At 43.9% G+C, this 13,445-nt stretch overlaps 1 protein-coding gene across 6 annotated transcripts in view; it reads left to right on the top strand.

Moving 5' to 3' along the window:
- Positions 1 to 2,077: 2,077 nt before the first annotated feature.
- DOCK2 (dedicator of cytokinesis 2) overlaps positions 2,078 to 13,445 on the top strand; it is a 409,502-nt gene continuing 398,134 nt past the window's right edge. For 2 of the 6 annotated variants that reach the window (XM_032337052.1, XM_032337050.1), the window contains exon 1: positions 2,078 to 2,209. In XM_032337052.1, coding sequence (XP_032192943.1) covers positions 2,167 to 2,209 — 43 coding nt within the window. In that variant the 5' untranslated portion in view covers positions 2,078 to 2,166. The remainder of the gene's footprint in view (positions 2,210 to 13,445) is intronic. The other 4 variants (XM_032337049.1, XM_032337053.1, XM_032337047.1 and 1 more) reach the window with 3 other exon arrangements.

Below are 13,445 nucleotides of genomic sequence, written 5' to 3'. Positions count from 1 at the left end.
AGCAGCACTCAGACACCATTAGTCTTTTTGTGACCCCATGGGTCCTGAGACCACACTGTCCCCACAAGGGCTCCACCCTCCACTTAGCCTCTGGAGCAACATCCCTCAGTGGAGCAGACTTCTAAATGTTCTGATGTTGTGCTCTGCTGCTCTATCACCTGCTGGGAGCTGGCTCCTCCCCCCATAGTCTGTCTTCCTATAGGTCACCTCAGATTCACTTCTTCACACGTCCTACCTTCCAGAAAGTGGTCTCTTTTCTGTTCCTAGAATTGCTGCTCTTCTTCTCTTCTATCTCCTGTTGAGTTTGTATGTGTTTAGAATGGTTAGATAACTATCTAGCTGAATTCCTGGGACCAGACAAAATTTAGGTCTCTTATTCCTCTGCCATCTTGCTTCTTACCCCCCAAAATTTATTTTTCTCATTACTAGACCTAATCACAAAATAATATACTCAGTTATCAATATCAAATTTTGCATTTTATCAATAAAAATTATTATAACTCTCTTTTTTATGTATCTATCTTTTTATGTAAGATAGATATTTTGTATCTTTTTATGTAAGTATCGACATAATATCCTTGATTTTGCCTATTGGCCTACAAAGACTGAAATATTTACTAGCTTATCATTTACAGAAGAAATTCACCAACTATGATGTATAATCTCATTTGTAATACTGCTAAGATCATTAGTTTTATGAGTTGATTTGGTGAGACTGCAGACTTAATTATTCAATAAAGCACCAATCTTGGTATTGCCATGGATGCATTTTGTAGATGTAATTAACATCAACAATCAGCTAACTTTAAGTGAAGGAGATTCAATAGTCTGAGTAGGTCTGATCCAATCAGTTGAAAGGCCTTAAATGAACCTTCTTTGAAAAAGAAGAAATTCAAACTATGTGGACAGTAGCTTCAGCTCCTCCTGAGAATGTCTAGACTGAATTTCCTGATGGCCTGCCTTGTGGATTTGGGATGTTCCTACTCAGCCCCACATTCACATAAGCCACTTTCTGGAAATATATTTCTTCATGTATCCATACCTTTCCTACTGGTTCTGCTTCTCCAGGGGAATCCTGACTGATTCAACTGCTCACTACAATAGGTACTACCTTATTTGTACTATTAGGAAACAGAAAAGGAAATAACTTTAGATAATATGAAGATAATGTTTGCCATAGCTGTCCATAAGCTGTGACATTGCCTAATCTATCTTGTTGATTCTCTACTATAAGGTAGAAAGAGGTAGTGAGAGTTATGAATAAAGAAAATTCAGGAAGACTTCAATTCTGTCTTATCACTGTGAGTCAAAGAGACCTTTTTTTTTTTTTTTTTTTCCTGATAGCATCTGTTTCCAGAGCAAAAATGAGATTTTTCTGAGAAATGCCTCTTTTCCCGGGGATGCTGTTGCGGGCTCTCAGAGCACCCTTACCTCCTGGCATTGTTGGTAAATCCCATGCTTGTGTACTTTCAGAAGTACTTTCTGGGCTTTTACCAGGTTTTCAAATGGGTCTGTGACACCAATAGTATAAAAACCACAAATCACATCCTCTGTACATGTATATTGAACTGCTATGTGTCACCTGCTGTGTCCATAATCTCTTCTAATCCTCACAATAATCATATGAAGTACATACTAGTATCCCATTTTACAGATGAGAAAACCAAATCTTACAAAAAAAGAGATAGTTTGTCCTACTCTACTGTCATGGCTGATAAATATGGATTTATAAATAAGTATAAATAAATAAATAAATAAATATGGATTTACATTCACATAAGATATCAAAGCTCATGTTAGGGAGCCTTGGGAGGGAGTTCTGTTCAGTCACTAGGCTGTTATCTGGCAACTTCCTGCACTTGTGGTGGTGGCCTGGGTGGCGCTAAGTACCTACACGTCTCTCCACACTTGCCTGGGGGAGATCAAGCTGGTGATGGCCCCCAAGCTTTGCTGGGGTCTCCTGGCTTTCCAGTCACTAGGTTTCTAATGTGCCCCAGCCCAGTGGGCCTGGTGGAGGAGGTGCAGAGCGCCCTGGGGAGAGGAGGGCGGGCCCTGAGAGGGAGTTTGAAAAGAGGAAGGAAGTGGGGCCCGGCCGAGCGCCTAGCCACCCCCTGGCTGCTTCCCCACAGGACGACCTGAGGCACCCGCAGCTCCAGTGGCCCAGCCATGGCCCCCTGGCGTAAAACTGACAAGGAGCGACACGGCGTGGGTAGGTCTGGGCATGAGGGAAAGGCAGGTGGCCTGAGAACCGTGTGCTGGAAGATGCTGCGGCAGCCAGCCGTGTGGGCACAGGCAGGGAGGGCTGACCCAGCGTCCCGGGCTCAGTGACTTCCTCAGCTTGCTTTAGGGCCAGCTGAGTGGAGAAGAGGAGGCAGGGGGAGAGGAACATGGGCACCCTGCCCAGTCGACTTTGCCCATGGGACACAGACTGTTGTCTCTCCACAATGCTTCTGCAACCCCTACATGGGATCCAGTTCAGGGTGACTTTGTGTGCCCCAGTCCCAGTGTTTCAGGGGGTAGACTTCATTGCCCCACGTAGAGATGACCTCAGAGAAGGAACATCTGCCCTCTCCTCTTGCCTGGCCCAGCATGCCTTCCTCCACCCCTGTCCAAAGTGACACCTATCTGCCTGCTTCTCCTGCCTGTTTCTTCTGGGTCAGATGATCCCTGATTTGGTGGAGGGTCCAGAGGGCTGTACAGGTTTAGGGAGTGGGGCTGGAAGACAGGGTCCTTCACTCAGCCCTTGAGAAGCTCTGGGGAGAAAGGCTCCTGCTGGGTTATCTGGGGATATCCAAGAAGCCCGCTTCATCAGCTTCAGCCATCTAAGCTCCCAGAAGCCTCTGCCTCAAGCTCAGGGCGGAAGTGGTGGCTGGGGGAAGGGAGACTTCAGGTACTGGGACTCTTTCTACTAAGTGGCACCCGTGGTGCAGCCTCTGTAAACTCACTGTGGTTTTCAAACACAAGTGTAAATTTGAAAACCACCGTATGATTTCCTACATAGGCAGATACAAGACGCCACCCTCAAAGATGAGCATTGAATAAGACAGAGGTTAGAGGACCCAAGCCCCAAGTCAGTGAGACAGAGAGAGAGAGAGAGAGTGAGGGAGAGAGATTAGATAGATACAAGGAGTCCCAAGGCTGCTGTTGGAGAAACACTGCCCCAGAGAGTTCAACATTTATCTCTTCACTTGCTCAGCTCTAGGCAGTAGGGGTTCTGAACAGAGAAGAGACATGAACAGATTTGTGCTGAAGCCAGTGTGGAGGGAGGCTGGGTGGCAGACAGGAGACAGTATTGATTCAGGGTAAGTAGAGCAGCAAATGGGGGGAAGAGTTCTACCCTTCATCTGAGGGGCTATAGTGCATTCCTGCTGTAAAGGCCCTGTGCTATGGTGTGAAGATCGTGGGCTCTGGTGACAAACTGCCTGTTCTTGGATTATAGTTTCTAATACTTTCCAGCCCTGTGACCTAGACAAGATACTTACTCTCTCTAGGGCTCAGTTTCCTTATCTGTATAATGGGGATAATAATAGCACCTGCTTCCCAGGGTTGTTATAGATATAAAGGAATTCATCCACATAAAGTGCTTAGAATGACAATTACACAAAGCGATCCTCACTCACTAGGTGTTACCAGTTATTATTCTTAGACTTTGCCCTCTGCATGGGGGTTTAGTTGAGGACACGACATCACAGGATGGGACAGAGTTACAAGATGGAGTAGGGTTCCCACTTTCCCTAGCAAAGGAAATCCTATTTAGGTGGTCAGGGATTGGGAACTTTGTTAGACACTAGGCCTGAAGTCTTCTTGATGATGGTATAGCTGACATTTTTCATGCCTACTTGTGAAAATTCTATTTCATGGGGGGTCAGAAGGTTGATGACCATCTAGGGATCCAGAGAGCACTTGGAAGGTGTCTGCTTCTCAAAGGGAGTCTCTTTTCTCTGCATCTGAATGCTGGACTCTTTGTCAGGCCCTGGGTAGATGGAAAGACAAAGATTAGGTTATGATGATACGGGGGACTGGATTCATGGGACAGAAAGAACAGGGACCTGACAGTAAGGAGCTGGCCTTTAGCTCTGGCACCATCACTATTTGCAGACAGGTCTGTCATCTGGTCTTCTCAATGTAAATCTAGGTCTTAAATTTTTCTATTTTAAAGTGTTCTTTTATGAAAAGCATTTGAGATAATGAATATGGGGGCTTGGAATAAGAGAGAAACATATAAAGGATTAGGGGATTCTCGGAGTATCTTCGGAGTCCCAGCCAGGCCTAAACACAAGGAGAACCTGTGCTTTGCTTTCCTATTTGGTTTCCTCATCAGTGCTGGTGGCATTAGCCAGCCTTCTTCTGGCTTAATTCTCAAGGAATGCTTATGTCTGTCTGTCTGTCTCATGGGCTGGCTTTACTCGAGACTGCTTCTTCACCAGAATCACTGGCTTCTTTGTCATCTTCTTATCTTGTGGGCAGCCCCAGGTGACCTTCATATATATACCTCGTCAGATTATTTTTCCTTCCTTAATGGAATATTAACATGTGATCCATTAGAATTACAGAGAGTTCCAGAAGTGGGGCAAAACAGCATGACTATGAAGTAAGAATAGGCACAGACTGCCTTTGAGGAGATATTTGTAAGGTTGGAAGCTTGGGTTGTGAAGTCAGAACTGATTTCAAACCTGGGCCTGTTTCCTCATCAATAAAGTGGGGGTAATAAGGATAATGTGCATCTTGTGAGACTGTTGTAAGGATTGAATGGGGTAATGTATGAAAAGCACTTAGTAATGTGGTTGGCTCAATGAAAGTTAGTGACTAAGGTCCAGGGGTTACCTAATAGTTGCAGAGCTAAATGAAACACAGGACAATGCCCCCGAATACAAGATTCAGGACACTTATGCCTTCAAAGAGTGTAGTGTTTTGTGGTTTATAAGACCCATTATCATGCAATATCTTTGGCTCCAGAATATCTCTATGAGGCATTATTTTCATTTTATGGATGAAGAAACCAAGACCCAGAGTTCACATAATTTAGAAGTACTTGGGCTTGGTCTTAGATTCAATTATCTTCAGATCCCAGGTCTTTGGTACCACACAAGGAGAGAATCCAGGAGAGGGGGACATCATAGAAAAATTTAGGATGTTGGAATGTATGTAGCATTTGGGTCAAACAACAAATATTCTGCTTTGGTTTTAGTAGATGTTTGTAATGAAAACAAAACAATACAAAACTTTGGAGAGGTAGAGTGCACCCAGATTGTGAAGGGCTTTGAGTGCCAACCTTGTAAGCTTGGACTTAATTCAGTGCACAGTGGAATTTTAGAGTGGGCATGTCATCTATAAGAATTTAATATAATTAATTATAAGAAGGGCAGGGATTGAACACAGAGGTATAAGAACAGAAGTAGGTAAAATCTTCCTGTCTCCTGACTGCCTGATTAGTTAGCCCTGCAAGAGTCCACTTACAGCTAACATTACCTTTGGCCTTTTACTATCTTAATCCTCTGAGTCTCAATGATGAGAGTTTCCACCTTGGAGGAGAGAAGGGAGAGCAGGAAAGGAGGAGGTAGGAGGAATAAGTTACAGTGTCAGTTAGGAATAAGTGTGAGGAGTGATGGAATACCTCCAAAACAGTTTTGGCTTAACCAAACTAGAAGCTTATTTCTCTCTCAAACAGAAAGCCCAGAAATGGTCCATGAAAAGGTGGACCTTCATTGCCTCCTGCACTGCTTTCTTGGCATGAGGCTTCTGCCTCCTGAACTGAGCTGATTGCTCAGTCTCCAGCTGTCAGATCCCCCCTCCAACCAGCAAGAGGGATGAAGGGAACAAGAAGGGCATGACCTTTCTCTTTAAGGACACTTTCCTGAAGGTCATCTTAACACTTCCTCTTGTATCCTGTTGGCTAAAACCTAATCACATGAGGGAACCTAGCAAGGGTAGGTAGGAAATGTAGTCTATTATGTAGGCAGCCATGCACCCAGCTGAAAATTAGGAGTGCCATTCCTAAGGAAGGAGGGGAAGAAGGACACTTGGGATGATGTATTAGTTTGCTTAGGTTTGCCATAAGAAAGTGCCACAGGCTGTGCGGCCTAAACAATAGGAATTTATTTTTGTGTAGTTCTGGAGTCTGGAAGCCTAAGACCAAGGTACCAGTAAGTTGGTTTCATTCTGAGGCCTTGGTTTACAGACAGCTGCCTTCTCCTTGCTTTGTCCTCACAGGGTCATCTCTGTACATGCTCATTCCTGGTGTCTCTTCCCTTTATAAGGATGCCAGTCATATTGGATTTGGGCCTTACTCTAACAGATTCATTTAATTTAATCACACTAAACACCTGATCTCCAAATATGTTTATATTCTGAGATACTGAGGATTGGGATTTTGACATATGAATTTAGGCTCTAGGTGGGAGCAATAGTTGAGTCCCTAATGGATGACCCATGGTCTGTGGTATGATATTTAAGGGCTGTACAAGAAAGCTTCAAGGCCAGGCTTCTGAGACAGAGTGAGGATAGAAAAAAGGTTCAGTTACCCTGAAGCTGAGCCTGCCAGGAAGGATTTGTACAGGAGCTTCAGTGATGTTGAGAAACCTCTTCTCTATGCAGGTGTCTCTGCTTAGGATTGTGTACCTATGTGTAACTCTGTATGGGGAGTACTGGTGGTTCTTTCTAAGAGCTGTGAGGGAGAATCTGTTCTGTGACTCTCCCTAGCTTTTGGTGGGTTTCTGGCAATCTTTGGTGCACGTTGGCTTATAGACCCTCAAAGCATTCTTTACTTCCATCTTCACAAGGTGTTCTTCCAGTATATATGTCTTTCTCCAAATTTTCCCTTTTAAATAAGGACATCAGTCTTCTTGGTTTAGGTTCCACCCTGGTGACATCATTTTCACTTGGTTACATCTGTAAAGATTGCATCCCCAAATAAGATCTCACACTGATGTACTAGGGCTTAGGACTCTAACACCTCCTTTGTGCGAGGGCTACAATGCAAACCATACTAGTCTCTGCAAAAGTAGAGAAAGTGTCTTTTCCACACGTTGACTGGGGAATGAAGATGAAACTGAGACCACTCCACGCTGAGGAATGCAGGTGGTGCTGTTGTAGTGCAGGACCCTGGACAGAACTGGTCTGCCCCCAAATGGACAGATCTGGAGTGGGCCATGGACACTTGAGTCTCTTGCAGCACAAACTTTTACTGAAATGAAAAAAAAGTCCTTTCAAAATGGTTCAGTTAAAAGGTGTGTGTTGCATATGTGTGTGTGAAGAGGCGAGTGGTGTATTTTAAGCATCAGGTGAAATCAAACAGAAATCCAGGAAACCTGAAAGGCAGACCTCCAGAAGGGCCTGAATAAAGGTGGCCCTGCCTTCCTTCTCATGGCAACCCAGCTTCTCTTAACACATCAGTGTTGCTCTCCTTACCAACTCCTTCTAATTCTATCACTCCTTTATAACTTTGATATTCTGATAACACGATGGTCCCATGGTGGTCCCAGCGTGCCACCCACCCCAACTCTGCATGATTTTGCAGTTCAAGCATCCACCAAATCTTCTTCTGTCTGCATTTATTTATTCAAAGTTCTGAGAGAGAGGTCTGAATGGACTGACTCACATTTTCAAGAAAGTCCACTTAGATCAGAGGCCTTTGCCAACGTAGGAGTGAGTTCCACTCTAATCAAGGGGCTGCTCCTGACTGGTCCAATACACTGTGATTATGGCTTGGGAACATGTGGCTTGCTACTCATCTAGCAGGAGCCACGGGGCGGGGGGTGGATCCTTTGAGGAAGAAGCATGAGTAAAACACGCATCCCAAATACACTCAGGGAAGAACTCTACTACAGAGGGGGCAGTTATACTGCTTTTATAGCCTGAGGTAATAATCAAGGAGGAAGGAGAGAGAGCATTGTTCACTCACTAACTTGTTGACTCATTTACTTCATTTACTCATTCATTCTTCATTTATTTGTTAAATATTTCTTGGGCATTTTCTATGTGCCAGGCACTATGCTAGACACTAAAATTACTGGAAGTAGGCCAATATGATTCCCACACTGTTGGAGCTGATAGTCTAATGGGGAAGACACAAAAGGACTTTGTAGATGAATCAGTAAGCACATAATTATGTTATGAGATGTGCCATTGTAATAAAAATTTGTCCCATGATTGAGAATATTGGAGGGAGGGCTCTTAAATTAGATGGTCTGGGAAGGCCTCTGAGGAGGAATGGGAGAAGAATTCCAAAGGAAACACTTGGAGGGATCTTAGTACATGTATCTTTGCTATGGAGGTCAACTATATCTTTTGACGGGTCTCCAGAAATTAGTCTGGTGAAACAAACAAACACTACTGGAAACCTGATTCCATCCTACTAATTCTTAACTGCCTGGCCTCCCACTTTCTAATGCTTCAGTAATTTGGCATTGTTTAGAAGTGGCTGCTGGGCTGGCTCTTTGAGTCCACATAAGATTTGTCCTAATCCCTAGGCTTACAAGATTCTTAGTGGCCACCTTAATGTTTGTATTTGAATGAGCCCTAACAGACTGTGTTTACTAAGTTCTGCTTTTTCCCAAGATCAGCATCCTTCTATTGTTGCTGTATGTTGAGACAGACAATGTAGTCACCAGAATATTCCAATTTCTGGACCTTTGGACTGATGTTTGTTTGTTGTTAAAGTTTACAAACCTTTAACTTAGTAGTCCGTTACAGGTGGGTGCCACAGTCTGTGTTCTGCAGCAAGTGTTCTATGAATGGGAAACAATAATGCTTATCACCATCTGACTCCAAAGGAGTCTGGGTAGGGACACTATAAATGTTCCCTTTAATAGGTACTTTCTCCTTTCTTCCTACTTCATTTAATTCATGTGAGTTCAGGCTGAGTTTGTAACCTTCTTAGGTCTTATTTGGTTTTTAGTTCTCCTTGGAGAAAGTCGTCTCTTGCCCCTGTGACCTCACTAGGTCACTGTCAGCCTCTGCATTGGTTTAAAGTTACAGTCGCAGCAGCTGGGGCTAGAAGAGGATAGGACTGATAATGGTCCCTCTCTAGACATTACTTCAGGACAGTTAGAGGTCCTCTGACAACATGCAAGCCCTTGGGTCCAAGCCTACACTAGGATAATAGAAGGAGACCTAGGTGGACACTGTGACTTGCATAAATGGCCCAGGATCTAACACAAATTCTGAACAAAGCAGACGCTGAGCAGGCATTTGTCAGACTGGATTGAGCAGTGACAGTTCCAGGCCTGAGACACCATGATCAGCATGTTGGGTTGCAGCAAAAGGACATATATTGTGCCAGCTGAACCCAGAGGGTTTGCCTGGGGAAGTAGGATTGTGCTGCTTGCCTTATTGGTGGTGGCAGTTCGGGGTTGTATCAGAAAAGAATGTTCTGGATAGAATAAACAGCCAATGCAAAGGTCCTGAAAAGGAAGCCTCTCTAATGTGTGGGAGTCCTTGTGACTGCTGGAGAGAGTAAGCAAAAGGGTAGAAGTGTAGGAAATGAATTGTCTGAGGGGAGGTTGTAGTGCATAGTGTCTGGTACACAAAATGACCAGAGCTTTGACTCTAAATTGGAGGGGGTGGGGCATTTTAGGGTTTTCAACAGAATGGCAGAATCTTCTATCTTTTTAAAAAGATTATTCTCTTTTATGATGGATAGAGGGTAATTAAATGTGGAAGCAAGGAGGCCAGTTAGACAACTACTATAATGGCCCTGGCAGGAGATGGTGGTGGCCCACACCAGGGAGACAGCAGTGGAGGAGGAGAGATGCACTTCGATTCTGAATGTGTCTGTTGTTGGTGGAACAAATGGGATTTTCTTCATGGATTAGAATTGGGTATGAGAGAAAGAGAGGAATCAGGAGCGACTCCAAGGTTTTTGGTGTGAGCAGCTGGAAATACAGAATTGCATACGGGACTTCATTAAAAACTTGATTTGAGTTCTCATCTGCATTGTCATAAATAATACATTGCCTCACTTTTTTCCAGCATGGTACATTTGCAGAGCACTTGTGGTACCATGTTTAAGCACACTGAGAGGTGTGTACTTTTATCATCCTTTCACATATGAGGAAATTGGGGAGCCGAGACCTTCAAGGTCTCACTGAAAGACAACAATTTTCAGATAGTTTTCTTTTCTTATTTATTTATTTATATTTTTTATTTTTTTATTAACATGTAATGTATTATTTGCTTCAGGGGTATGGGTCTGTGAATCATCAGTCTTACACAATTCACAGCATTCAACATAGCACATACCTTCCCCAATGTCCATCAACCAGCCACCCCATCCCTCCCACGCCCCTCCCTTCCAGCAACCCTCAGTTTGTTTTGTGAGATTAAGAGTCTTTTATGGTTTTTCAGACAGTTTTCTTACAATTCAATCCTGGAGGTACGTCTTCTGTTTTATCGGAGACTGGTTTTGTACCTTGTCTTTTAGTTATGTAACCACATGTCATCTCTCCCATTGGACAGCACATTGTCTGAGGGCAGGGCTGTGTTTTGGGGTCAAGTTTGAGTCCACCAGCCTTAAGGCACTAGCAGAAGAACATTAGAGAAATTAAGCATTATTGTAAACTGGGACAACTTGGGAAGTTGTATACTATCTTGGGAAGCTATAAACTATCTTCTTGCAAATTAACACATATGCAGTTTTGCATTTCAATTTCATCAAGGCCTATTCATGGATGTGAGTTAAGTAAGGGCCTGATAAATGTACTCAGTAATTATTTAGTAAACCAATACAATAGACACAACTAAGGCATTCTGCCCAAGATGTAAAATGTTGGTTTTGGGAGCTGTGAAGAACAAGAAAACTGTTTTTTTTAAAAAAGATTTTATTTATTTATTTGAGAGAGTGAGATAGTGAAAGATAGCACAAATCAGGGGGAGGGATAGAGAGAGAGGAAGAAGCAGGTTCCCCAGTGAATGGAAAGCTTTACATGGGGCTCCATCCCATGTCCCTAGGATCATGACCTGAACTGAAGGCAGATTCTTAACAGAGCAAGTCACCCAGGCATCCCAAGAAAGCCATTTTTTAAAAAAAAGATTTAGTTATTTATCTGAGAGAGAGAGAGAGTATATGTGCACAAGTAGGGGAGGGACAGGGGGAGAGGGCAAGAATCTTAGCAGACTCTTTACTGAGTGCGGAGTCCAACGTGGGGCTTAACCTCACAACCCTGAAATTATGACCTGAGTTGAAATCAAGAGGTGGACTCAACCAACTGAGCCATCTAGGCTCTCCAAGAAAACTATTTAAAAAAAATATTTTTGATTTATTTATTTGACAGACAGAGATCACAAGTAGATAGAGAGGCAGGCAGAGAGAGAGAGAGGGAAGCAGGCTCCCTGCTGAGCAGAGAGCCCGATGCGGGACTCGATCCCAGGACCCTGAAATCATGACCTGAGCCGAAGGCAGAGACGTAATCCACTGAGCCACCCAGGTGTCCCAAGAAAACTATTTTTAATATCTGTTCATACCAATTAAATTCAGTAAGCCTGTGCTAAGTGATAGTCCTGAGCTGGTCCTTACATACACATAGTCTTTCCACTCAGGAAGCTTACAAGCAAGTAGTAATCTCTCTTTCTTCTTTTTGCATGAAGCCTCAAACAACACCATTATTAATACTAATGTCCCCATTTCACAGGTTGGGCATGGGTACACCTTTTGTTTCATGTTACCACAGTTCTGCCATCACCCTTGTCATATTTCATTGCAGACTCATGTTTGAATTATTTGGGTCTTCCATATAATGTAAACTCCATTATGGCAAGACAATGTCTCTTGTTCTTCTCCAGCATGCAGCAGGTGCTCAGTTAGTAATTGTTGATTGGATGGATGGATGTGTGAGTGGGTGGATGGATGGAAGGGAGGGTGGATGGTTGAGTGGGCTGGATAAGTGGGTAGATGAATGAGTTGGTGGAGGATGGGGATAGGAAGGTGATGGGGTTGGAGGTTTTTCACTTTCTGGTGGCCTCATAAGATTCAGATGGACTGAGTTGCCCTATCTTGATTTCATGTCTTCAACCATAACCTTTCCCTGTGAGGAGGCTGGGTCCTATGAGAACACAGAAATAACTGGGATGTTTTTGAATCCTTCCTCAAATATCTGGACCCCTGTAACTGGCCACAGTCCCAACTCCACAGTTTTTACACTGGGACTCTATTCACATGGTCCAATTGTCCCTTACTGAGACTGTGTCTACATCAAGCTAATTTCCCCTTCCTCCTCCCTGCCCTTACCACTTTTTACTCCACCCACTTCTTCAGGGGCTCTCACTCCATTTCTTCCCCTTGTACCCTGACTCTTTTCAGTCTCACTTCCTTTATGGAGCCCCTCTTGATCACTCTCCTCAGAGAGTCCACAGCTGCTATGCACTCTCTTCAGAGAGTCCACAGCTGCTCAGCCACAGCTGAGCCCTTTATTTTTATTTTTATTTTTTCAAATTATAATTGCTGATACCCCAATCATAATTGCTGATCTTTTTAAAAAGGTTTTATTTATTTATTTGACTGAGAGAGATCACAAGTAGGCAGAGAGGCAGGCAGAGAGAGAGGAAGGGAAGCAGGCCCCCTGCTGAGCAGAGAGCCTGATGCGGGACTCCATCCCAGGACTCTGAGATCATGACGTGAGCCGAAGGCAGAGGCTTAACCCACTGAGCCACCCAGGCGCCCCTGGGCCCTTTATTTTTAAGATGTTTCTTGTTTCTTGTGGGTTCAGCTAGATTTCACAAAAGCTCCAGGACAGCAGGAGGTACCCCTTCTCACCTCACTTTTCTAACATGCAGGATCCAGCAGAGTGCCAGATACTCCCTGTAATGGAGGTGAGGGGCTAAAGAAATCAGCCTCATAAAGCCACTCTTCCAACTCTGGCATGTGAATGCATGAACATAAGGGAACATGTGTGTGAGCGCATATGTGTGCGCTTATAGCAGCACTGAAAAGGAAAGAGTGAATGCCACCATGATATTTTAGAGCAGTAGTTATCAACTTTGACACTGTTGACATTTGGGGCCCGATACTTTGTTATGGGGCTGTTCTGTGCATTGTAGGATGTTTAGCTGCATCACTGACCTCTACCGGCAAGATGCCAGGAGCTCCTTCACTTTCCACGCCCACCCGCCCCCCACACCCCCTCCAGATTGTGACAACTGAAAATGTCTCCAGACATTGGTAAATATTCATTGGGGGCAAAACTGTCCTTAGTTGAGAATCACTGTTTTAGGGAACTCATGGCAATTCCAACTTTCTCTTATTGGCTGACATGTCACTTTTATTCACTAAAAACTCAGTACAGTTGTATATAGTTTGGCTCCTTCCTAGCTAAGTCACCCTGGACTATTCACTGAATCTTACACTACCTCAATTTCCTCATCTGTAAAACAGAGGTGACAGTAATTGTATCCAAGAATTATGGTGAGGATGACGTAGGTGGATAAAGCCCTTGGAATAGTGTCTGGTGCAT

Source organism: Mustela erminea, chromosome 3 (genome assembly GCF_009829155.1).
Source record: "Mustela erminea isolate mMusErm1 chromosome 3, mMusErm1.Pri, whole genome shotgun sequence".
Lineage (NCBI taxonomy): Eukaryota > Metazoa > Chordata > Mammalia > Carnivora > Mustelidae > Mustela > Mustela erminea.
The sequence above is the reverse complement of the archived record's forward strand: the minus strand, read 5'-3'. Positions and strand labels throughout refer to the sequence as shown.